Raw genomic sequence first — 25,323 nt, 5'->3', positions numbered from 1 at the left:
GAGGCAGCAGTGCTGCTAGGCACAAGGAGCCACCTGCTCTGCTTTAGGACATTCTGCTCCGGGGGGGCAGTTTTCCCTGAAGGAGAACTCCTTTTTACCTGCCTTCCCTCCTCAGAGCTGCTTCTTTCCCTGCTGTTCCTCTGCCGCAATTTGCTTGCCAAGCTAAGTGAGCGGCTGTGACGATGACTGAAAGGCTGCACCAAGGGTAGTGTATAGTCAGGTAGAACACTACAGGCTGGAAAGCTCCTTTGGCACTGGGGAGGTCCAGCCCTGCTCCCTGACTCCTGTGGAGGAGGAGACGCTAACAGCTGTTAGAAACAGGGGCGGGCATGGCAGAATGAGGAAAAAACTCACTCCCTATCTGCAAAAATGCCATTTTTCAGCCAACCTCCCGCATTTCATTCGGCAGCTCTGCTCATGGCCTCCATCTTATCAGAGGCAAGAGAAGGGGAAGGATCCAATCCTACGGTCTTCAGGAGCTTCGAAGCTCACAGAGAGCACCCAGCCATCCTCTGCTCTGCCCCCAGTGCTGCTGAGAGTGACACATTTAGACTATATTTAACCCCAAACTGCTTCAGCTGTCACTGTGGTTTTTGCCTTGGCTTAATAATATATATTGTGTACATCCTCCTGGTTTCATAGTAACTAGCACCTCAGTCTCTTAAACAAAAACCGTTTTTCAAGCTTTATTTTTAAATACCATTGTAAAATACTCTGGGTTTAAAAATTCAAACACCTCCCTCCTTCATTAAGGGTAAAATTTTCAAAAGTGCATAAGTGACTTAGGCATTTATGTCCCTCTGCTGAAAGTCAGTGGGATTTAGGCAGTGGGGTCACAGGTGCTTTTGAAAACTTTATCCTGGAAGAGTTGGATTGCTAACGGTGTTTAGGTACTCAGAGCTGTAGAGAAGTATCTGTTAAGAATTTCAGAATGCCTAGGTGCCTAACTTAGTTAGGTGCCACTTGAAAAATCCACCGTGGTGCCTTTCTGCATCCTGAGGTGCCGAAATCACTTCTGAAATCTGTCCCCAAAACTCCTGTGTTTATCCTTTCTGGTTTTTATTCGCTCATCTCCTGACATCAAATTACAGAGCTCTAACCTTTCAAACCTCACGTTCTAAGAACAAACCAGGTGTGACTCATTTTCACTGAGAGTATGTGTCATAAACGGATAGTTAAGAATTAATGGAACAGAAGTACTTCATATCTCTTTTGCCTGGAAAGGGTTAACAAGAACAGTGAGCCTGGCTGTCACCTGACCAGAGGACCAATCAGAGGACAGGATACTTTCAAATCTTGAGGGAGGGAAGTTTTGTGTGTGCTGTTAGTTTTTTGGTTGTTGTTCACTCTGGGGGCTCAGAGGGACCAGATGTGCAACCAGGTTTCTCTCCAATCTCTCTGATACAGGCTCTTATGTGCTCAGAATAGTAAGTACTAGGTAGATAAAGCGACTTAGGCTTATGGTTGTTTTCTTTATTTGTAAATGTGTATTTGGCTGGAAGGAGTTCAAATTTGTATTTTGCTGAAAGGATTTTAATTTGTACTTGTATACTTAGGCTGGGAGGGTATTCCCAGTGTCTATAGCTGAAAGACCCTGTACATATTCCATTTTAAATTTACAAAGATAATTTTTACTGTTTTTTCTTTCTTTAACTAAAAGCTTTTCTTGTTTAAGAACCTGATTGTTTTTTTAATTCTGGTGAGACCCCAGGGGACTGAGTCTGGATTCACCAGGGAATTAGTGGGGAGAAAGGAGGGAAAGGGGAGAGAGAGGTTATTTTCTCTCTGTGTTAGGATTACTTTCTCTCTCAGGGAGAGTCTGGGAGGGGGAGAGAGAAGGAGGGGGGAAGGTGGATTTTTCTCTCTGTTTCAAGATTCAAGGAGTTTGAATCACAGTGATCTTCCAGGGTAACCCAGGGAGGGGAAGCCTGGGAGAGGCAACGGTGAGGGAAAGGGTTTACTTTCCTTGTGTTAAGATCCAGAGTGTCTGGGTCTTGGGGGTCCCCGGGCAAGGTTTTGGGGGGACCAGAGTGTACCAGGCACTGTAATTCCTGGTTGGTGGCAGCGCTACAGGTTCTAAGCTGGTAATTGAGCTTAGAGGAGTTCATGCTGGTACCCCATCTTTTGGACGCTAAGGTTCAGAGTGGGGAATTATACCATGACAGTATGTCTACAGGATATGAGCTAGCGCTGTGCATCCTGGCATAATGCTGACACGGGCGGGATCGAACCTGGGGCCTCTGGAGCTGAGTGCATGAGCCTCTACTGCATGAGCTAAAAGCCAACTGACTAGAGCAGACTCATGAGTGGTCCAGGTACCACTAGATGGGACAGAACACCACACCCAGAAAGTGTGTTGCCTACATGCTTTCTCTAGCTGAGGAAGCGCATCCTGAGCTTCGGAGACTTCCTAGTTGAAATCCTGGATGAGCCCCCACTTGTAACACTGATACAGGCAGTATCAAACCTGGGGCTTAGTTCATGAGCCTCTCCTGCATGAACTAAAGAGAACGGCCTTGTTAGCTAAGGCTATAAAGCAGACTTATTAATTGCAGAGCCAGGGTAGCACCAGGATTAGCCACCCCAAGTTCATACTCACAGACTCTGGGCAGGCATGGACTAGTCCTTGACACTTCTTGCTGCTGCCTTTGCTACCCTGGCTCAGCTGCGATTTTTAGCATGCCAGCTCAGTGAGAGGTAGCATGCGTTTGTCTGTGTAGACATTGTCATAATATACTTCCCAATTCTGAATCTTAGCGTCCAAAATATGGGTACTAGCATGAATTCCCCTAAGCTCAATTACCAGCATAGATCTGATAAGCTGCCACCAATCAGGAATTCCAGTGCCTGATACACTCTGGTCCCCCCCAAAACCTTCCCTGGGGACCCCCAAGACCCAGACCCCCTGGATCTTAACACAAGGAAAGTAAACCCCTTTCCTCACCATTGCCTTTCCTAGGATTTCCCTCCCTGGGTTACCCTGAAAGATTACCATGATTCAAACTCCTTGAATCTTAAAACAGGGAGGAATGTCCCTTCCCCCCCACCCCTCCCCTTTCTCCCTCACCCAGACGCAAAACAGATTCAAGCTCCATGAATCTAAAACAAAGGGATTCCCCCTTCTCCCCTCCCTCCCTGTTAAGTACAGACTCAATTCCCTTGAACAAGGGGGAAAAAATCAGACAGGTCTTAAAAGCAAAACTTTTAATAAAAAGAAAGAAAAAAAGGTAAAAGTTTGTCTCTGCAATTAGATGGTAAAAAGTTACAGGGTCTGTCAGCTTATAGAAACTAGAAAGAAGCCTCCCCCCCCGCCCCCCCCAGCAAGATACAATTTAAAATACTTCCAGCAAACTACACATTTGCAAATACAGAAACAATCAAAAGACTATAACCACCTTTCTTATTAAATTACTCACTATTCTGAATATATAAGAGACTGTAGCAGGGAGATTGGCAAGAAACCTGGTTGCACGTCCAGTCCCTTCCAGGACCCAGAGAGAACAAAGAAAAACCCAAAAAACACAAATAAAGGCTTCGCTCCACCGAGATTTGAAAGTATCTTGTCTCCTGATTGGTCCCCTGGTCATGTGTTTGGTTCCCTGTTTGTTAACCCTTTACAAGTAAAAGAGACATTAACCCTTAACTATCTGTTTATGACACGTCCCCCAAATCACAGACAGTGGGGAACCTCACTGGCGGTGATTTCTTCCTAGAACTTGAGAATAAACAGATCAATACAACACATGTACCTTTATATATACTACTAAATATGTAAACTAAACTTTTTACATTTCAAGGACAAATTTTAACCAGTGGATTCTGGGAAACTTTCATGAGAGAGTGCATCAGCTACTTTGTTAGAAGCTCCTGAAATGTGTTGAATTTCAAAATCAAAATCTTGGAGAGCTAAGCTCCATCGAAGCAGATTTTTGTTGTTCCCCTTGGCAGTATGAAGCCACTTTAGTTCAGCATGGTCGGTTTGTAGCTGGAACCGCCATCCCCAAACGTATGGGCATAGCTTTTCCAGGGCGTACACAATGGCATAGCATTCCTTTTCACTGACTGACCAGTGACTTTCCCTCTCAGACAGTTTCTTACTGAGAAACACAACAGGATGGAAGTTGTGATCCAGTCCTTCCTGCATGTGAACTGCTCCTATACCATGCTCAGATGCATCTGTGGTTACTAGGAATGGTTTGTCAAAGTCCGGGGCCCTTAGCACAGGGCCAGACATGAGTGCCACCTTAAGTTGGGTAAAGGCCTTTTGACATTCATCAGTCCGCTTAACTGCATTTGGCTGGGTCTTTTTGGTCAGGTCGGTCAGTGGGGCAGCGATTTGGCTGTAGTGTGGTACAAATCACCTATAATACCCAGCCAAGCCTAAGAAGGATTGGACCTGTTTCTTGGACTTTGGGACAGGCCACTTTTGGATAGCATCCACCTTGGCCTGTAGGGGGCTTATGGTTCCTCGACCCACCTGGTGCCCCAGGTAAGTCACTCTGTTTTGGCCTATTTGACACTTTTTGGCCTTAACAGTTAGTCCTGCCTGCCTGATGCACTCAGACTTTTTCCAGGTGTTCTAGGTGTTCGGGCCAGGAGTCAGAAAAAATGGTCACATCATCGAGGTAGGCAACTGCATATTCTCTCAATCCTGCTAGTAGACCATCTACCAGCCTTTGGAAGGTGGCGGGTGCATTTCGCAGCCCGAAAGGAAGCACATTAAATTCATACACCCCCGCATGGGTGACGAATGCTGACCTTTCCTTGGCAGGTTCGTCTAGTGGTACTTGCCAGTACCCCTTGGTTAAGTCTATTGTAGATATGAACTTGGCACATCCCAACTTTTCCAATAGCTCATCGGTGCGTGGCATTGGATAGTTGTCTGGACGAGTTACTGCATTTAGCTTACGGTAGTCCACGCAAAAGCATATTTCCCCATCTGGTTTGGGTACCAGAACCACTGGAGATGCCCATGCACTGGTAGACGAGTGTATTATACCCATCTGTAGCATGTTCTGGATCTCCTGTTCTATTGCAGCTTGGGCGTGAGGAGACACTTGGTAGGGTGGGGTTCTAATTGGGTGAGCATTACCTGTGTCAATGGAGTGGTATGCCCGTTCAGTCCGTCCTGGGGTGGCTGAGAACAATGTGGCGAAGCTAGTGCACAGCTCCTTGATTTGTTGCTGCTGCAGACGTGCCAGGGCGGTGGAGAGGTTCACCTCTTCCACGCCACCATCAGTTTTTCCTTCGTAGTAGACACCCTCAGGCCACTCCGCGTCATCTCCTCCCTGGGCTGTAAACTGACAAACCTGTAAGTCTCTGGAATAAAAGGGCTTGAGAGAATTAACATGGTACACTCTGGGCTTTAGGGAGGAATTGGGAAATGTTATGAGGTAGTTAACAGCTCCCAGGCGCTCTTGGACCGTGAATGGCCCTTCCCATGATGCTTCCATCTTATGGACCTGTTGCACCTTCAAGACCATAATCTGGTCTCCTACCTTGAAGGAACGCTCTCTGGTATGTTTATCATACCAGGCCTTTTGTTCTTTTTGAGCATCCTTTAGGTTTTCTTTAGCAAGGGCTAAAGAGTGTCAGAGGGTGTTTTGTAGGTTGCTTACAAAGTCTAGAATGTTAGTTCCTGGAGGAGACATAAACCCCTCCCATTGCTGCTTCACCAACTGTAATGGCCCCTTAACCTTGTGGCCATATACAAGCTCAAATGGTGAAAACCGTAAACTGGGATGTGGTACAGCCCTGTAGGCAAAAAGCAACTGCTGCAACACTAGGTCCCAATTATTGGAGTGTTCGTTGATGAATTTACGTATCATGGCCCCCAAAGTTCCATTAAACCTTTCGACCAGGCCACTGGTTTGATAGTGGTACGGGGTGGCAACCAAGTGATTCACCCCATGAGTTTCCCACAGTTCTTTCATGGTCCCTGCCAGGAAATTAGATCCTGAATCTGTAAGGATGTCGGAGGGCCAACCTACCCTGGCAAAAATGTCTGTTAAGGCCAGGCACACAGCTTTAGCCCTGGTGTTGCCTAGAGCTACTGCTTCCGGCCATCGGGTAGCAAAGTCCACGAAAGTCAGTACGTACTGCTTTCCTCTGGGTGTCTTTTTTGGGAAAGGACCCAGAATATCCACAGCTACTCGCTGAAATGGGACCTCAATTATGGGGAGTGGCTGGAGAGGGGCCTTGACCTGGTCTTGGGGCTTCCCCACTTTTTGGCACACCTCATAAGACCAGACATACTTGGCAACGTCCTTGCTCATCCCCTCCCAGTGGAAGGACTTCCCCAACCGGTCTTTGGTTCTGTTCACCCCAGCATGGCCACTGGGATGATCATGGGCTAAGCTTAAGAGCTTTTCCCGGTACTTAGTTGGAACCACCAACTGTTTTTGCGGATGCCAGTCTTCCTGGTGTCCACCAGAAAGAGTCTCCTTGTATAAAAGTCCTTGTTCTACAACAAACTGGGATCGATTAGAAGAGCTGAGAGGCGGTGGGGTGCTCCGTGCCGCCGCCCAAGCTTTCTGAAGGTTGTCAACTGCTTCCTGCTCAGTCTGGAACTGTTCCCTTGAAGCTGGAGACACCAGTTCTTCCTTAGACTGTGGACTTGGGCTTGGTCCCTCTGGAAGCGATGTAGGTGATGAGGTTGTTTCCGTTGCTGGTGAACCGCTCTCCGCTGATGCACCAGGTGGTATTTCAGGCTCTGGCTGAGCCTCTTGGGTGTGGTTGTCTGCTGCTTGTGCCAGTTCAGGCTCGCTGGCGCCTTCTGGCATTAGGGTTGAAGATGAGTTTGCAAGAGCTGGTGTCAGTGCTGGCAACGGTTCTGGTGCTGGTTGCTTTTCCAGTTCCTGGTCTGGGACTGGAGGCACTGTGGCTGTTTCAGTCGTTGGTAGGGGATTCGGGTCCACTACCTCATTCTGGGTCTCTGGTAACACAGACAGGGCCCCTGTGGATGGCTCAGGAACAGGAATGGGTCTGGAAGCTTGCCTGGCTTGGCTGGGTGTAACCATTCCCACCCTCTTGGCCCACTTTACCTGGTTGGCCAAATCTTCCCCCAGTAGCATGGGGATGAAATAATTGTCATAGACTGCCAAAGTCCACATTCCTGACCAGCCTTTCTACTGGAGAGGCAGTTCAGCTGTAGGCAAGTCTACAGCTTGTGACATGAAGGGGTAAATTGTCTCTTGGGCCTTTGGGTTGATGAATTTGGGGTCCACCAAGGATTGGTGGATAGCTGACACTTGTTCCCCCGTGTCTCTCCACGCAATAACCTTCTTTCCGCCCACTCTCAAATTTTCCCTTCGCTCCGAGGGTGTTTGAGAGGCCTCTGGGCCTGGGGATCTTTAGTGTGAGGGTGAACTGCACTCGGTTGGGGTTCTTTGGGCAGTTGGCCTTTATATGTCCCAGTTCATTACATTTAAAGCGTCGCCCAGCTGACTGGTCACTGGGCCGAGGTGGGTTACTGGAGACTGGTGAGGTGGAAGAATAGGGCGTTTGTGGCTTTCCTTGGGTAGTAGGTGGGGTCTTGTGCTGCCCTCGGTTATAGAGTTTATTGTCGGTGTGCCCCCCGGGGTAGTCGCTCCCCTTGACAGTAGCTTTTTTATTTTCTGCCACTTCCACCCATTTGGCTCCAATCTCCTCCGCCTCGGTTATCGTTTTGGGTTTCCCACCTCGGATGTACCTCTCTCTTTCCTCAGGAACACCCTCTAAGAACTGCTCCATTTGTATCAGGAGGTGCAGCTCATCCAGATTGTTAACCTTTGTTCCTGATATCCAGGCTTCATAATTCTTTGCAATGTGGTAGGCGTGTCGGGGGAATGACACATCTGGTTTCCATTTTAGGGTTCTGAACCGCTGACAGGCATGTTCAGGTGTTATGCCCATTCTGTATCTGGCCTTGGTTTGAAAAAGTTTATAATTGTTCATGTTCTCCTTAGGCATTTCAGCCGCCACCTCTGCTAAGGGTCCGCTGAGCTGTGGCCTCAGTTCTATCATGTACTGGTCTTCAGGGATGCTGTACCCAAGGCAGGCTCTTTCAAAATTTTCTAAGAAGGCCTCAGTGTCATCACCTGCCTTGTAGGTGGGAAATTTCTTGGGATGTGGAACCATAATTGGAGAAGTGTTGTTAGAATTGGCTGGGTTCTATTGCTTAGCCTTCTCTAATTCCAGGGGCTGCTGGTGGGCCTCCCTCAGGAGTTCCAACAGTCTCCTGTGGGCAGCCTCTCTCTCTCTTTCTCTCAGCTCCATCTCTTGTAGTTTTTTTTCCATGTCTCGTCTGTGGTCTGCGTCTTTGATTTTTTCCTCTGCATCCAGTTTTGCCTTGGAAGTCATGTTTCCTCCTTTTTTGTGTTGGGGCACCCTCTGGTGTTTTACTGCCTGAATTGCTGTTCTTCTGCTGCTTTCTCTGTTGCTAAGTAACAGTCTTTCTACTTTTTCCCCTAGCTACTCACGGTAAGGTAAAAAGGAATCAGAAACTTTTCATTTGCAAATGTGTTCTGCTGGAGTTTGTTGCTGCTCACTTAAGCCTGCTTTGTTTAACAAAAGACCCTTGTTAAACCTTAATCTCTCTGCCTTCAGTGTACTCAGAAGGAAGAGAGAAAGAAAAAAAAACCTGCAAACTTGCTTTTAAAACTCCCTTTTTCTCTGCTTATAAGCAGCTAGCAGAGAAAAAAGAAAAATAATAATCTTTCTGGCTTTTGGATTCTTATCCCAACACTGCTCACCATGTCATAATATACTTCCCAGTTCTAAACCTTAGCGTCCAAAATATGGATACTAGCATGAATTCCCCTAAGCTTAATTACCAGCTTAGATCTGATAAGCTGCCACCAATCAGGAATTCCAGTGCCTGATACACTCTGGTCCCCCCCCCCCCCCCGCAAAACCTTCCCTGGGGACCCCCAAGACCCAGACTCCCTGGATCTTAACACAAGGAAAGTAAACCCCTTTTCTCACCATTGCCTTTCCTAGGATTTCCCTCCCTGGGTTATCCTGAAAGATTACCGTGATTCAAACTCCTTGAATCTTAAAACAGGGAGGAATGTCCCTTCCCCCCACCCCTCCCCTTTCTCCCTCACCCAGACGCAAAACAGATTCAAGCTCCATGAATCTAAAACAAAGGGATTCCCCCTTCTCCCCTCCCTCCCTGTTAAGTACAGACTCAATTCCCTTGAACAAGGGGGAAAAAATCAGACAGGTCTTAAAAGCAAAACTTTTAATAAAAAGAAAAAAAGGTAAAAGTTTGTCTCTGCAATTAGATGGTAAAAAGTTACAGGGTCTGTCAGCTTATAGAAACTAGAAAGAAGCCTCCCCCCCAGCAAGATACAATTTAAAATACTTCCAGCAAACTACACATTTGCAAATACAGAAACAATCAAAAGACTATAACAACCTTTCTTACTAAATTACTCACTATTCTGAATATATAAGAGACTGTAGCAGGGAGATTGGCAAGAAACCTGATTGCACATCCAGTCCCTTCCAGGACCCAGAGAGAACAAAGCAAAACCCAAAAAACACAAACAAAGGCTTCCCTCCACCGAGATTTGAAAGTATCTTGTCTCCTGATCGGTCCCCTGGTCATCTGTTTGGTTCCCTGTTTGTTAACCCTTTACAGGTAAAAGAGACATTAACCCTTAACTATTTGTTTATGACAGACATACGCTCGTAGACGTACACTCATGCCCCCCCAAACGGCACTTGAGTAACATCAAAGAGCTTAAACTTGGTGTGACTTAAACCCACTTTAAGACCCCTTTCTACTGCCAGAGTAGTGAAAAGAGGTTTAACATCAATGAGAATAAGGCCCCTAGTCTCTGTGTATTAAAACAGGGGCTGCAATTATTTGTTAAACTGCATCATTGTTCCATTGTATCACTGTGAAATGTAGAACACGAGTGGGGCTAATATCTTGCTCACCAGAAATGAAACCAATCTGCCATCAGCGTGGTTAACAAAAGACAATTGAAACATTGGAAAAAATGATCATTGTTGTCATCGTATAGAAATGTTTCTGCTGGGAGCCTTCTCTAAGGGTTAAAAGTAGTGCATTCGGTGGCATTAATTAACCTCTGCAGTAGATTCCCACACCGTGAGATCTGCTCTGAAAATAGAGAGACCATTTGTGTCTAGAATAAAGGGGGTGGGGTGGAATGACTACAGATCTGGACAGTGAAAAGGGAATTGGCAGCAACAATAGCTGAGCTTGGCTAAGAATGCACACCAGACTAATTACTTCAGACATCTATACATTAGTGAACTGGAAAGGCAGGCCAGGGTTTGCTGTCAAGGCTTCCAATTGCCAGCAGTGGTTAAAGTGACAGAACCAACATTATTGGTTTATTAAGAGTTCTGGGGCAAGCCTGAGAACTTTTTAATACAGTGGGATTTCTGCACAGGACTGAATCAGACTTGACACGATGATGCTTGACACAGAATAATTGCTGTGGATTTCTGCTCATTCTTTTGCGGTCTCAGAATACTGAATGCCTGACAGCTCGGGTATCGGAGAATAGCTAGATCTGGTTCTAGCTGCCTCCAAGTTATGGGATTTGGTGTTCACACACGCTGCTGGATATTAATGCGACTGAGATCACGGGTTTTTGGAGCTGCACACTTGGTCCAGGTGCAGCTCTGGAAGTGGGTGCCCCCAGAGCCTAATGCTGTCTGAGGGACAGGGAGACGCTGGCAAGTGCTGGCTGCTGCACTACTTTCTGACCAAGATTTCTGTGCTCTGCTGCCCTCCCTCACTCCTTTGAGACAGACTGCAGTCCCTGGCCATCATCACACAAAGCCATGTGTGATGACATAAGTGGAGTCTACTGAGCCTGCCACAGCAGGACCTGTCATTTCTGGAAGTACGGCCTGGCTTGACAGGGATTGTGGTCACTAAATCCACAGCCACATTCAAAAAGGGAAACAAATGAGATGGCCAAAAGGCACGGGGTCTCAGTGACACCAGACAGGGCTTTTTCCGCTAATCCTTCCGAATGCCACAGCCAGGCTAACACTGGGGGTGTGCACTTAGCTCTTAGACAGGACTCTTCACACAGCACACAGGAGCGATCGCTCTTCGGGTGGAGAAACGGAGACAGAGGGAGGATCTCTGCCCAGAGTTGCAGCGCTCAGACTAGAAACCACAGTTCCTGATGCCCAGGGCAGGGTTCATGCTGTTCTTTTTTTGTCTTTCCCCAAATGACTCCTGATGGTTCTGCGCTTCCTATCACAGTGAGACAAGATGAGGAGCTGGTACTAGTGCCAATGTCTCCGAAGCAACAGGAAGAAGGAGTGTGACAGAGTGCAGGGAGTGAGTAGGTGAGCCTGCACTCTGATCACTTAGATCAATTAGTGCCCCAGGGAAAGCTGCCTCGGGGTAATGATCTAATCAGGCTGGTGGTCTGGGCAAGGCGATAACTCATGTGGCCCCAGCAGCTCATAGACTCAGACTCATAGACTCTAGGACTGGAAGGGACCTCGAGAGGTCATCAAGTCCAGTCCCCTGCCCTCATGGCAGGACCAAATACTGTCTAGACCATCCCTGATAGACATTTATCTAACCTACTCTTAAATATCTCCAGCGATGGAGATTCCACAACTTCCCTAGGCAATCTATTCCAGTGTTTAACCACCCTGACAGTTAGGAACTTTTTCCTAATGTCCAACCTGAATCTCCCTTGCTGCAGTTTAAGCCCATTGCTTCTTGTTCTATCATTGGAGGCTAAGGTGAACAAGTTTTCTCCCTCCTCCTGATGACACCCTTTTAGATACCTGAAAACTGCTATCATGTCCCCTCTCAGTCTTCTCTTTTCCAAACTAAACAAACCCAATTCCTTCAGCCTTCCTTCATAGGTCATGTTCTCAAGACCTTTAATCATTCTTGTTGCTCTTCTCTGGACCCTCTCCAATTTCTCCACATCTTTCTTGAAATGCGGTGCCCAGAACTGGACACAATACTCCAGTTGAGGCCTAACCAGCGCAGAGTAAAGTGGAAGAATGACTTCTCGTGTCTTGTTTACAACACACCTGTTAATGCATCCCAGAATCACGTTTGCTTTTTTTGCAACAGTATCACACTGTTGACTCATATTAAGCTTGTGGTCCACTATGACCCCTAGATCTCTTTCTGCCATACTCCTTCCTAGACAGTCTCTTCCCATTCTGTATGTGTGAAACTGATTGCTCCTTCCTAAGTGGAGCACTTTGCATTTATCTTTATTGAACTTCATCCTGTTTACCTCAGACCATTTCTCCAACTTGTCCAGATCATTTTGAATTTTGACCCTGTCCTCCAAAGCAGTTGCAATCCCTCCCAGTTTGGTATCGTCCGCAAACTTAATAAGCGTACTTTCTATGCCAACATCTAAATAGTTGATGAAGATATTGAACAGAACCGGTCCCAAAACAGACCCCTGCGGAACCCCACTTGTTATACCTTTCCAGCAGGATTGGGAGCCATTAATAACTACTCTCTGAGTACGGTTATCCAGCCAGTTATGCACCCACCTTATAGTAGCCCCATCTAATTTGTACTTTCCTAGCTTATCTATAAGAATATCATGCGAGACTGTATCAAATGCCTTACTGAAGTCTAGGTATATCACATCCACCGCTTCTCCCTTATCCACAAGGCTCGTTATCCTGTCAAAGAACGCTATCAGATTAGTTTGACATGATTTGTTCTTTACAAATCCATGCTGGGGCACAGGAAGGGAGCGCAGGGAGAGTGAGGGGAAACCGGGCTAGATGGGGCAAGTCACACAGAGGGCTCAGAGTAAGGAGACCTCTGTTCCCCCGCAGGTACTGGTGCCAGGGCCAAAAGCTCAGTTAACATTGTAAACAGACCATTGCAGGGGGACTCTGGTGATGTTGGTGGAGGGAACTACAAATAAAAGGTCACTGAGTGCACACTTGGAGGAGCCTGTGTAGTGTCTGCAGGGAAGGAGACTGTGTGGAGCGGGACCCTGTTCGGGGATCCAGGCCAACACGGCCTGCTCCTGTGTTGCTCAGAAATCTCTGGACATACCAAGGCTGACTGGGGTGGTTGGTGTCAGTGTGGTGTGGGCAGAGATAAGGAACAGCTGCCTCTTGACTCAGGGTGCTCCTCTTGGATGCTGGCGGAAATCCCCATGGCTTTGCCACTGGGCGTATTGACTCCTGTTCCTGGCTGTCCCTCTGCTCTGCAGTGGGAATATAAAGTCAATTACAGAAACCATGCTTCCAGGTTGGAGGGGAGCCTCAGAGAACAGCATAATGCAGAAAGCACCTCTGCAGCATAGAGCATCTCTTCCCTGCAGATACCCAGGGCGTGGAAGAGAGCACCCCAACCTTGCAGATTTCTTTGAGACAACTTGTGGGCATTAACAGAGAAGGGTGTAATATTGCCCCGTATTAGGGCCTAAATCAGGAGCCAATATAGGTCACATAATTTGTGAGCTCAATAGGTCATTATGTCCCAGAACTGAGATCATAGACAGTCATGACAGCTACATGGAACATCACAGGGATATTCAGATGCGGATGTTGTCAGTTCTGAGAGGATATTTGCTAACTTATCTGCTTAAGCAAATGCAGGAGTTCCAGTAAAATCCTAAGGCTACTGTGGATTCAGACAGCTAGCTATATTCATAGATAGGGACCATTGTGATCATTTAGTCTGACCTCCCGTATAAAATGGAGAACTTCCCTAAATTCCTGTTTTAAGTAGTGCATATCTTAACACACGTGCACACACACACACGCCCCTAGTGTGCCATGGAGATACAAGATCAGTGTTGTTGATCTTCCACCTCAACTTCTGCTTGGACTCTGAGAAGCTGTTAACTTAGAGCTAGCCGCCCTTTGACTCATCAGCCAATGACTGTTCACAAGCCCTAGCAATACATAGTGCCTGACTCAGGAAACTGCACTGCAGAAGGGTTTGTGATGAAAGAAGCGTTGCTTCTGGCAGATCCTTATTAAAGCCAGTGCCTCGTTTCTGAACTGCCTCCCATCTTTTATTTAGCACCTAGCTGTGCTGCCCTCAAGGCAACATGGGGACCTCCTCAGACCAACACAGGCAAAGACTGATGAGCAGGTTTGAATTTAGTCTCCCCTGAAGAAAAGGGGTTGGGGACTGGCTAAAAATATACAAGCCAACACAAATTCCTGCTGGGGAATACAGACATTCCCCTTTTACTATTGATTTTCCTGTCACTGAATTCTAGAAGAGGGTGGAAAGCCTTTGAACCGTAAAGTCTGGAAGTTGTGTACCATTAAAAATGCATCTAAAAATGTGTATTGGTGGCTGTGCTGTTCTGGGGATTCTTAGTGCTCTGTATTCTGCACAGGCGAAAGAACGTGTTTATTTTATAAAAACAGAACATACCACTCATGTAGCTAGTATCACTGTGTTTGGGTTTAGAATGTGCCTGAAGGAGTATACATATTTTACTATACGGCATTTGATATTTCAGATAGCTCTATACCAAACAGACAATTGTGTTCATAGGGACACCTGGGTGGGTGGCTATAGTTCTTATGTGCGCGTATTGTTGTTTGCTTATACATGCTCCCCAATGGAATCCTGTAAAATTAGCTCTTCTGGCTTTTATATAAAAGTCCTGTTCCAAAATGCTTTATGTAGCATGCAGTACCAGATGATGCAAAAGAAAGCACCATAGTCGAAAATTATTAATTTTTCCTATTACCTGTCTTTTAGAGGCTGCTTACACCCTGGATCAAGAGGTTTTATAGCCCTCATAATTTCTTATTTTCTCTGTCACTGTGTATATGTTCTTGAATCCTAATAAGTCCTTAACATCAGCAAAACCTTGTGGCCATGAGTTCCACAGGTTAAGAATGTATTGTGCATCTTCTTTCAATGACATTTCTGACTTTAGTGCTTTTCAGTTGATGAAAGTCTCCTTGTTGTTGTATGAAGAGAGAATGTAAGTAGGAGTACACAATTTGCCCTCTTTCTTATTCTATTCATTATTTTATATGCTTCTATCCTGACCACTTGTATTTATCTGCTCTCTAAACTAAGCAGTCCCAATCATTTTGGTCTCTCCTCATATAAAGTTTGTGTGACTCTGAGGCCAAAAAGAGCGAATGTGATCCTGGGATGTATAATCAGGGGAATCTCGAGGAGGAGTGGAGAGGTTATTTTATCTCTGTGTTTGGCACTAGTTCTGGTGCCAACAATTCAAGGATGATGATGATAAATTGAAGAGGTTTCAGAGAATGATTCAGGAGAATGATTAAGGTTAGGATTCTGTCACAGGTATCTTTAGTAAAAGTCAGGCACAGGTTGCAGGCAGTAAACAAAAATTAACGTAAGCCCGCAGCCTGCCCCTGATTTTTACTAAAAATATGCTGGGGGAGTGGGGACAAACAGAGCGCTACTGGGGCTGACCGCTCCTGCTCTAGTCCCAGGGGAGCTGACCCAACCCCAATGGCCACTCTGTTCTGGCGGCCGCCGCGCCGCATCCCTGGGGCTGGCTGCCAGTCCACTGCTCCGGCCCTTACCCAGAAGAAGTCCCAGAAAGTTCCGGAATCCATGACCTCCCTGACAGAGTCGTATCCTTAAGAATGATTAAAAGATTAGAAGACATGCCTTTGTAGTGATAGGCTCAAAAGCTTAATCTCTTTATCTTACCAAAGAGAAGGGGTGACTTGATTCCAGTCTGTAAGTACCTACATGGAGAACAAATATTTAATAATGGATCTCTTCAGTCTAGCAGAGAAAGGTCTAACACAATCCAGCATAGGAAATCAGGTGTAAACTTTTAACAGCGAGAGTAATTAACCATTGGAACAATCTCCCCCTGACAATTTTAAAATCAAGACTGGGTGTTTTTCTAAAAGATCTGCCCTAGGAATTATTTTGGGACAGTTCTCTGGCCTGGGTTGTACAAAAGGTCTGAATAGCTGGTCACAATTGTCCCTTCTGGCCTTATAATTTGAACTTTTGTCTTATATTTTACCTACCTTCTGCTCCTTTGGGCTGGATTTCCATTTTCTGAGGGTGAACTACTTGGCCTGAATAACCTCTTTGATCTTGCCTTTAAATACACAGGCTTGTTGGTTTTACTTTCCTAACCACACTAGCTGTAAAAGCAACTCTTCCCAGTCCACCACATAGAGGAACTGGGGCCATGGAGTGTGTGTGAGTACCTCTTGAGTGCCTGTGGCAGGGTCAAGACTCACCACCATTGGTGCCTCCTGCTGGTTGCTCCAGGAATTAGTTCTGTCCACTGTGGAGCACCCTCAGTGTGTGGTGTCTTGTCTGCTGTCCATTCTGCTCTGCGACCCGTGTTGCTCTCTGCTTGGCGGCGTCCTCGTCAGGACACTGCCCTCCAGCAGTGCTCACTACTCCAGACTCATCCCCTTCCGTACTCGCTACTCTAGCTCCCCCGGGCCTGTCTAGAACTGTTCTGTCCAAGGTACTAGCTTCTTCCTCAGGAGCTGGTCCTTCTCCCTTGCCAACCAGGGAGAGACTGCCTCTCCTCCTCCTAGGCAGCCTTTATATAGGGCCTTGCCCGGCACTGATTGGCTGCTTCTGCCCTGCCCTGATTGGCTCCCCACAGGCCTCCGTTGATTGGCTGCCAGCCTGCGCAGCTTCAAAGGCTTGTTCCAGCCTTTTTCTCAGGGGGCAGTTGCCCCACCACAGTGCCCCTCATAAATAAGCGGGCGTCTGTTGTTCTAGCCAAATATTTTTCGCCGTTCTGCACAGGCCTGCTGTGATCTCATTACTGTCGATTTAGTCCCATCAGAAATGCTGCATTACAGAACAGGGATCACAAATGAGGATGTTCAGGCTAAAGAACTGATCCTGGACTACTTTCATCTGCTCCCACTAGGGCTGTCGAGCAATTAAAAAAAATAATTGCGATTCATTGTGCAATTAAAAAAATGTATCGCGATTAATTGCACTGTTAAACACTAATAAAATACCATTTATTTAAATATTTTGGATGTTTTCTACATTTTCAAATATATTAATTTGAATTACAACACCAAATACAAAGTGCACAGTGCTCACTTTATTTTTTATTACAAATATTTGCACTGTAAAACAAAAAAAAATAGTATATTTCAGTTCACTTAATACACGTACTGTAGTGCAATCTCTTTATAATGAAAGTTGAACTTACAAATGTAGAATTATATACATAAAATAACTGCATTCCAAAATAAAACAATGTAAAACTTTAGAACCTACAAATCCACTCAGTCCTACTTCAGCCAATCGCTCAGACAAACAAGTTCAGTTGCAATTTGCAGGAGATAATGCTGCTCACGTCTTCTTTAGAATGTCACCTGAAAGTGAGAACAGGCATTCACGTGGCACTGTTTTAGCCAGCATCACAAGATATTTACGTGCCAGATGTGCTAAAGATTCATATGTCCCTTCATGCTTCAGCCACCATTCCAGAGGACATGAGTCAATGCTGATGACAAGTTCTGCTCAATAATGATCCAAAAAAGAGCAGACCAATGCATGTTTGTTTTTACATTGGCTCTGCTGAGACCTTTCAGGAAGATTTTAGAGAGCGGTGAGATGCGTCACAGTAGCAGCAGGGCATTATCTAAGTGTAGCACCCAAGAGGAAAATAGTGCAGGTGATGCTTCCTGGCAGGGAGTAACATTCTGAGAGCCTGGCAGATGCTATGACTTCCCCCGAACTGAGTTCATCTATGTCCTATCATTAAAGTGATGCACAACCCCAGTTTTATTAGACTCAGCTCTGCTTCAGGACCCTCAGGGGAGATTTTTCCCACATTCTTAAGGCGTTTAGGAGCACAAGTCCAATTGACTGGTGTCCTGGCTACTCTTGTGTGTCTGGCATTTAAGAAAGTAGAAGGGGAAAGTACTGTACTTTCAAACTTCAGTTGTGTAAATGGCACCAAGAGGTTTGGTGATGAGCCTACTTGGAATATGTAAGAAATAAAAATAAATAATGGCGGGTTGAATCCTGCAGCCATTCTTCAGTGTACACTTCCACTGACTCCATGTCAATCTTTGTGCTTGGTGGAAATTTGTCTGAGGAAAGGCTAAATAAAAATGGAGCAAAACCTGAGAAGACAACCCTCAGGATTCAACCCACTGTAAATAAAACACACTGTTCAGGTTCACAGCCTGCTAAAATGTATTGGCCCCAGCCAAAACTATAGGGAAACTGACCAAGAGGTTCAAATACTAAAAGAAATAAAATTTCTTAGTGCCATGTTGCTTTAATAGGATCAGCAGATTAGGCCTATATTTAGATGCTTTATATTGAGGGAATAGTTGGATCCATTTGGGTGATGTTCCAGTCCTCTCTGTACATTTTTCTGAGGCGGGGAGTAAATTTAGGGAGCTGGGATGTGTGTGCCATCTTCTAAGCATTAGGAATATATCACTTGATCCAAAGGTCACTGAAGTCAATAAAAGTCTCTTGACTGACGTCATCTGACTTTGGGTCAGGTCCATCAAGCACTGAGCATGGGTGGAACCACCCCTACAAATACTGGTTGTGTATTTGCTGTTTAATAAAGAGGTGGCAATCCGCTGCTAAGGGAACGATATTTGGTATTAAATATTTGGTGTGTGTGGCTGACTGCACGTGTACTATAAAGTGACTGCAGCATAGTAGGAGCGTAACTTTGTGACGGAGCAGAAGACAGAGCCACAAGAATCAGGCTGCTTTAGCATCACACGGATTTACTGAAAACGTGTTTCTCCCCCTAGCATAGCAAACAACTGACTAGATTGTGTGTTGTGCTGTTGGTAGGAATGATGAGAACAAGAAATGTCCTGTAAAGTAGCTCTTACCTGTTGGTAGCAGGGTGGAGATGACCCTGCAGGCCCCTGCCACCCCACCCAGCCCCCCTGGACAGGGACTTGGTGGTGAGGCTGCATGTGAAGCTGTCACAGCTCAAGGGCCGGGCCTGCGCCTGAAACACCTTGAGGCTCTGCTCCCCTGTGCCAGGCTCACCAGGTGTGGGACATGCAGGTTCAGTCCAGCAGGATCCAAGTGTGGAGGGGCTTATTGTGGGGGGATCCAGGGGTGGGGTTAGAGGGTTCTGTGGGGGATCTGAATCCACAGAGTCGGGGGTTACAGGTGAAGGTGGTTGGGACTCAGCAGGGGGTATGGGTGCTGGGGGAATGGGCCCAGTGGGGTAGGGTCCAGGTGCAGCTGGTTGGGGCTCAGTGGGGTGGGAGTCTGGGTGCAGAGGGCTCATGAGGGTGGCTGAGAGGACACTGCATGCTGGGCTCCTACTTCTCCCCTATCCCCTCCCCCACTGCCTCTCCCCCATTCCTTCTTCCTCCCCTCTCCCATCCACCTCCCCCTGCCCTATCCTATCCCCCCTTCCTTCCCCACTGCCTCTTTCCCATTTCCTCCCTCCTTGCCCTGCCTCACCGTAGGCATTCCCCATTGTACAGAAGACAGAATTGCTCCCAGCGCACAAAGGGTAGGAAACCAGCACTAGGACCCAGGAGACAGCATCCAGTAGCAGGGTAAGCTACCTATAGCAGAACCCTCCTTCACCCGGGCAGCTCTGCACTCACAGAAATGGGAATGGGGACAGTGGCATGTAACCCCACATTTTCCCCTGCATGCCTCACCTGTCTGAGGGGGCTGTGCCCCCCTGCTATCCCAAAATACATTCATGGGCATCCTCAGCCTTGCCCCACCCCCATGGAGATTAACCTCTCCGCTGGCTGCTCCAGACGCCGGCATGTGACTGCTCTTGCAGCTTCCCTTTTCTTTCCTCATAATTTTCTGCGGGGAAGCAAAGAAATCTGCAGAGGGGCATGAATTCTGAATGCACAGTGGCACAGAATTCCCCCAGGACTGAAATAGCTTCAACGTGCTGTGTGTAAACCAAATGTGTACTTATTTTAGAGATTTTTTTTTTTCGTTAAACTAGTGTTTAAGGGGAATACAAACTGTCCTCCCTCCTGACAGTATCACAAATACACCTCTACCTTGATATAACACTGTCCTTGGGAGCCAAAAAATCTTACTGCATTATAGGTGAAACTTGCTTTGATCCACCGGAGTGCACAGCCCCATCCCCTCAGAGCACTGCTTTACCATGTTATATCCAAATTCATGTTCTATTAGGTGGTGTTATATTGAAGTAGCAGTGTACTGTCTTTTTTAGGCAAAGTAACTATCCCAGCATTAGGCTCTGAACATATGAAGCCATAAGAACAGTGCTGGTATCAGGACCTGAGAGGAGTGGAACTAAGCCACCTTTCTGCTCCTCCTGCTGGTTCAACCCTGGTGTAACTTACAGCAGCCTAAGAGCTGCTCTAAGTTATGTCCGCAGTAACGTTCTCTAGAGACCTTTCCACCAGTCAGGGATCAGGAGATGTTCAGCTGTGCCCTGCATGCTGGAGGTCTGAATGTCCCCATTTATCATCAGCTGGGGATTCCCCTGCCTCTGGAGAATCCCCAACAGCCCCTTTAGGTCAGTGCAAAGCAACTGATTGAAGGTGGTTTGAGGGTCTGGCCCACGGTATTTACTTTCAAGCATGATTTACAGTTTCTATGTGTTAAGAACTGACTTTCAAAGTTATGAACTGTGCAAAATGAATGATGCTTTCCCCTCACCCATAGCACAAAGAGGTAGCTCTAGGAGGAACAGTTCAGAGTAATTGTAGCAGAGAAGATGACATTGGAAAGACTTCCCCTAACTGCCTGTTTCTATGTGTTGCTGTTGCACATCCTGTCTGTGTACTAAGTGAAAGCAGAGGTAGCCAGCAGGCCATCCAGGGAGATATTTTGGAGAAAGGGAGGTACTAGGATGTCACATGAGGCTACACCTATCTGTGTACGCTGAACAGTTCTTTGCAGTCTCTCTGATCCCTCAGCACTGGCAAAGGGAAGCCACTGTCCATCGAGCCAGTGCTGAGCTAGCTCAGTGGTTTTGTAACTGAATGTGTCGGTCCACTCGCATGTTGTTTGAATAGATCAATCAAACCCTATTTAATGGAACAGCAGTCAGAGCTCTGTGCATAGCCCCTTGCTGCTCCCCCGGTGCACCCTGTCTCTAGGTGATCTGGCCCCCTTACATGGCTTCAGCTGCCATCTTTAAGATGATGGTTTACAAATGGACCCTTCACTCGCTGTCCACTCCCATGTGCCAGCCTGTCTGTTATCCCCTCATGCATGCCCTGCATCAGCTGAAACGTAACGTTTCCCTGCTCCAGCCCTGCCTGCCATGACAGCCTGTATTGCTCACTCGTCTGCTTCCCAGCATCACCTCCCCACTTTCTGCCAAGCCTCCCCTCATGCATGGAACGCCTTCCCCAAATGAGTCTGCCCTCCTCCCAACCCACTCCTACCATGATGCGTCCAGTACATGGCCAGCTGATAGCAGCCGGCTCGTGGCTAGCAGTGACTGCCAATGTCACTAATATCTAGTTCATGTATAGTGTTAACAAGAGATCAAATCCTGCACCTTTCTGCATGTAGCTAATCTCCAGAACCTTGTTTCCCTGTGGCTAGAATTCCTTGTCCACCCACCCTCTCGGATTTTCAGAACGCACCTCCTTCCCCATCCCGATCCATTTGGGCCTGACTATAAATCCTTATTTCTCTACATCCCCAGCAGCAACATTTCCTAGGGTGTCTCTCACAACTGTCTAAGCTGTTGTCCTACCCCCACTACTTTCTTATCCCCACTAGCAGCTGGCCATCAGAAAGCTGTCATAGGGTAACCTGACCGCTTGACTCTTATCCACATGCAGTGGTATTGGGTTGGGAGCTAAGTTCTGATGCTCACTCTGTCCCTCTCTCCTAGGCTCTTAATGGCTTTGTGCTGGTGGTGACATCTGAAGGGATGATATTTTATTGCTCGCACACGATTCAAGACTATCTTGGATTTCATCAGGTTAGTAGAATGTTCCATCACTTTTTAACATGGTTTCTCTTTGGCTTTTGACTTCCTTTTTTGGTTTAGCTGGTAAAACATATCCTCTCACCTGGGAAATAGCTGACAGCCAATTGACCCCAGGCTCCTCTGACATGAGTGGATGAGACTTGACCAGATGTTTCTGCTCCCAAAAGTAGTGAGATTCTTCTGGGCTGATTTCATAACCACATGCCTGGCTCCCCTAATCTGAGGCCAGCAGAGAGAGGAGCAGAAAATTGCTCTTGGTGCTGGAAATAAAGAGCTGAGCTGATAAGCAGAGCCAAGAGATAGACTTGATCTCCTATCTGCAGAGTGTGGGCCAAACTCCGCTCTGTTCCAGCAATGTAAGTATGCAGTAACTCAGCTGAAGCCAATGGCATTACTTTGGATTTACACCCATATAGATGGAAGCAGAATTTGACTCTAGAGAGTCCACCTGTTGTCATTCTAACAGTGGCATGGCACGGTATCACTGCCCCTTTTAAGATCACTTACCATAGGGACTACAGAAATGAAAAGGACAAATATCAGGGAGTGGGACTACAATACATGTATTCCTTTTCCCTCTCTGAATACAATCCCTTGTTACTTCCAGATGTGGAATGACATTGCCACACTGAGAAAAGTCAACTAAGGAAAGAAAGACAAACATTACTGGTAGAAAAGACTTGGTTGTGGTCTTTTGCCACAGCCCTGCACTGGGAACAGTGCTGGAGAGCTGGTCAAATAACAATGCTGAAAAATGTCTTTTTGGCTGAATGGAATCCTTCCCAGAAGCTGCAATTTCTTCTGGTTTTTGCAATTGAAAAATAACATGTTCTGGTTGTCTGCAACCGAAAATCAATTTTTGATTGTTGAAAACCAAAAAACTGTTGGGTTTCAGGTTTTTCAGTGAAACCTGGAAACATTTTGCAAAAACTGTTCTGACAAAAAATGGAAAAACTTCGGTTTTCTTCAAAATGTTTTGTGAGAACATAAGAACGGCCATATTGGGTCAGACCAAAGGTCCATCTAACTTAGTATCCTGTCTTCCAACAAAGGCCAATGCCAGGTGCCCCAGAGGGAATGAACAGAACAGGGAATTATCAAGTGATCCATCCCCTGTTGCCCATTCCCAGCTTCTGGCAAACAGTGGTTAGGGACACCATCTGCCCATCCTGGTTAATAGCCATTGATGGACCTATCCTGTATGAATTTGTCTAGTTCTTTTTTGAACCCTGTTATGGTTTTGGCCTTTACAAACATCTTCTGGCAAAGAGTTCCACAGACTGACTGTGCATTGTGTGAATAAATACTTCCTTTTGTTTGTTTTAAACCTGCTGCCTATTGATTTCATTAGGTGGCCCCTAGTTCTTGTGTTATGAGAAGGAGGAAATAACACTTCCTGATTTACTTTCCAATTCCAATATATCTTTTTTGTGATGAGACGACCACATCTGCACGCAGTATTCAAGATGTGGGCGTAGGATGGATTTATATAGAGGCAATGTGATATTTTCTGTCTTATGAGCTATCCCTTTCTTAATTAAAAAAGGAGTACTTGCGGCACTTTAGAGACTAACAAATTTATTTGAGGATAAGCTTTTGTGGGCTACAGCCCAATTAATCGGATGCATGTAGTGGAAAATACAGTAGGAAGATATATATATATACAGAGAGAACATGAAACAATGGGTGTTACCATACACACTCTAACGAGAGTGATCAGTTAAGGTGAGCTATTACCAGCAGGAGAGGAAAACACTTTTTGTAGTGGTAATCAAAATGGTCCATTTGCAGCAGTTGACAAACAAACAAAAAGAAATAGCCCCTTTGCCAGGGAAATAGGGACTTCTGCAGCGAACCCATAATCTTCTAATCGCACAGCAGGACTTTTCTTCTCTGCCTTGCCAGATCCATTTGATGGGATCTTGTGTAGATCCTCATGCTATCAGGCTGGCAGGCTAGCCTCTCAGCTGATTTCTTCACCTGCAAGGAATGCCAGCATGGAGACTTCTTCCTTTCCTCAGCTGTGGCATCTAGCACTGTGCTCCCTGCTGGCTCCATCTGCCTTGTACGTTTCATCAAACTGATAGAAGGCGGAAGCTCTTTTGGATGGTCTTTTGTTGTTTAAAGCACTAACCTGAAACACAGAAAACCTGAGTTCACTTCCCCATCTACCTCACAGGGGCGTTGTGAGAATAAATATGTCAGTAACTGAGAGGTATTCAAATGCGATGGGAATGGAGGCCTTGTAAATATCTAGGTAGGTAAATATTGGCAGGCTTGTCATGGAAGACCTTACTGAGGCCATGCAGGACAAGTTGACCTCCAGCCACCACTGGACTGTGCCTCCAGGCTATGGTAGGAGAATCTCTTGAGTCAGGGCCGCAGGCTCCAGCATTACCATGGATACCTCAGAATGTCCCTTTCCTAGCATGGTAGGAAAAGTTTAATTGCCTAAGCCAAGTTGCCAGTTCTTAAAACCGAAATTGACGTGTTTTAATGAATGTATCATTTAAAAGCTAGCAGTGTCACCAATTCAGCGTCAGAACTTCTGTGGAGGATCAGGAAAGAGAGGGATTTTTTCTAAAAACAAACTGCTTTTCAGAATTACCAAAAGCAGCACTGAAAAATCATCTCAAATCTCAGTGATAAATAAAAGTCAGTGACTGATTTGAAATAGTTCCCCCGTGGTGGCAGCCCCTCTCAAATGGGCACTTAAATGTGGAGAGCTAGATTTTCAAACAAGGCCAGATCACAAATGCATGTGTAAAATAAATGCAACTGCTCAACTAATCTGCATATGTAATAGCCTTAAGCACAGGATTGGGTCCTGTAATTGCGCATCCAAATCTCCAGCATTGGTCTTTGCTGTGCACAGATACCTGAGGCATGCATGCAATTGCTGTAACTGTGTGTGCAAAGTAGATATTGACTTGCCTGCCTTAACCTGTAAGGAAGTCAAATAAGGGACCTCATTCTTATATATAGTGCTTCTCATTCTTTGTAGATCCCAAAGTAAGCCTTATTAGCTCAGTTTTGCAGATGGAGAAACTGAGCCAAAGAGGTGAAGTGATTTGCCCAAGGACTCACAGTAGCAAAGCCAGAATTAGAACTCAGATCTCTTGACTCCCAGGCTTCAGCTGTAGCCATCATGGCACAGTATCTTGAATGCTAGTTTCTGACAGCATCTGCAATGTTTTTGTTATGAATTTCAAAAATAAGTGATGTTGTCATCTATTAATGGCGCTGCATTATTGCAGGCAATGGAACAGATTTAGTGCTGTTTTTCTCCTTTCAAAATGTTTTTTCTAAGTAATCGATTCAGTACTACTGGTATCCAAATAAAAGACAGTTACTCACCTTTGTAACTGTTGTTCTTCGAGATGTGTTGCTCATATCCATTCCAGTTAGGTGTGCGCGCCGCGCGTGCACGTCTGCCGGAAAC

The 25,323-nt window shown here is 46.1% G+C and overlaps 1 protein-coding gene across 2 annotated transcripts in view; it reads left to right on the top strand.

Annotated features, from left to right (window-relative positions):
- Window positions 1-25,323, top strand: part of LOC115659955 (aryl hydrocarbon receptor-like) — a 130,024-nt gene that overhangs the window by 76,536 nt on the left and 28,165 nt on the right. For both annotated transcript variants that reach the window (XM_030580790.1, XM_030580789.1), the window contains exon 4: window positions 21,783-21,872. In XM_030580790.1, the coding sequence (XP_030436650.1) occupies window positions 21,783-21,872 (90 nt within the window). The remainder of the gene's footprint in view (window positions 1-21,782; window positions 21,873-25,323) is intronic.

Source organism: Gopherus evgoodei, chromosome 11 (assembly GCF_007399415.2).
Source record: "Gopherus evgoodei ecotype Sinaloan lineage chromosome 11, rGopEvg1_v1.p, whole genome shotgun sequence".
Classification (NCBI taxonomy): Eukaryota; Metazoa; Chordata; order Testudines; family Testudinidae; genus Gopherus; species Gopherus evgoodei.
The sequence above is the reverse complement of the archived record's forward strand: the minus strand, read 5'-3'. Positions and strand labels throughout refer to the sequence as shown.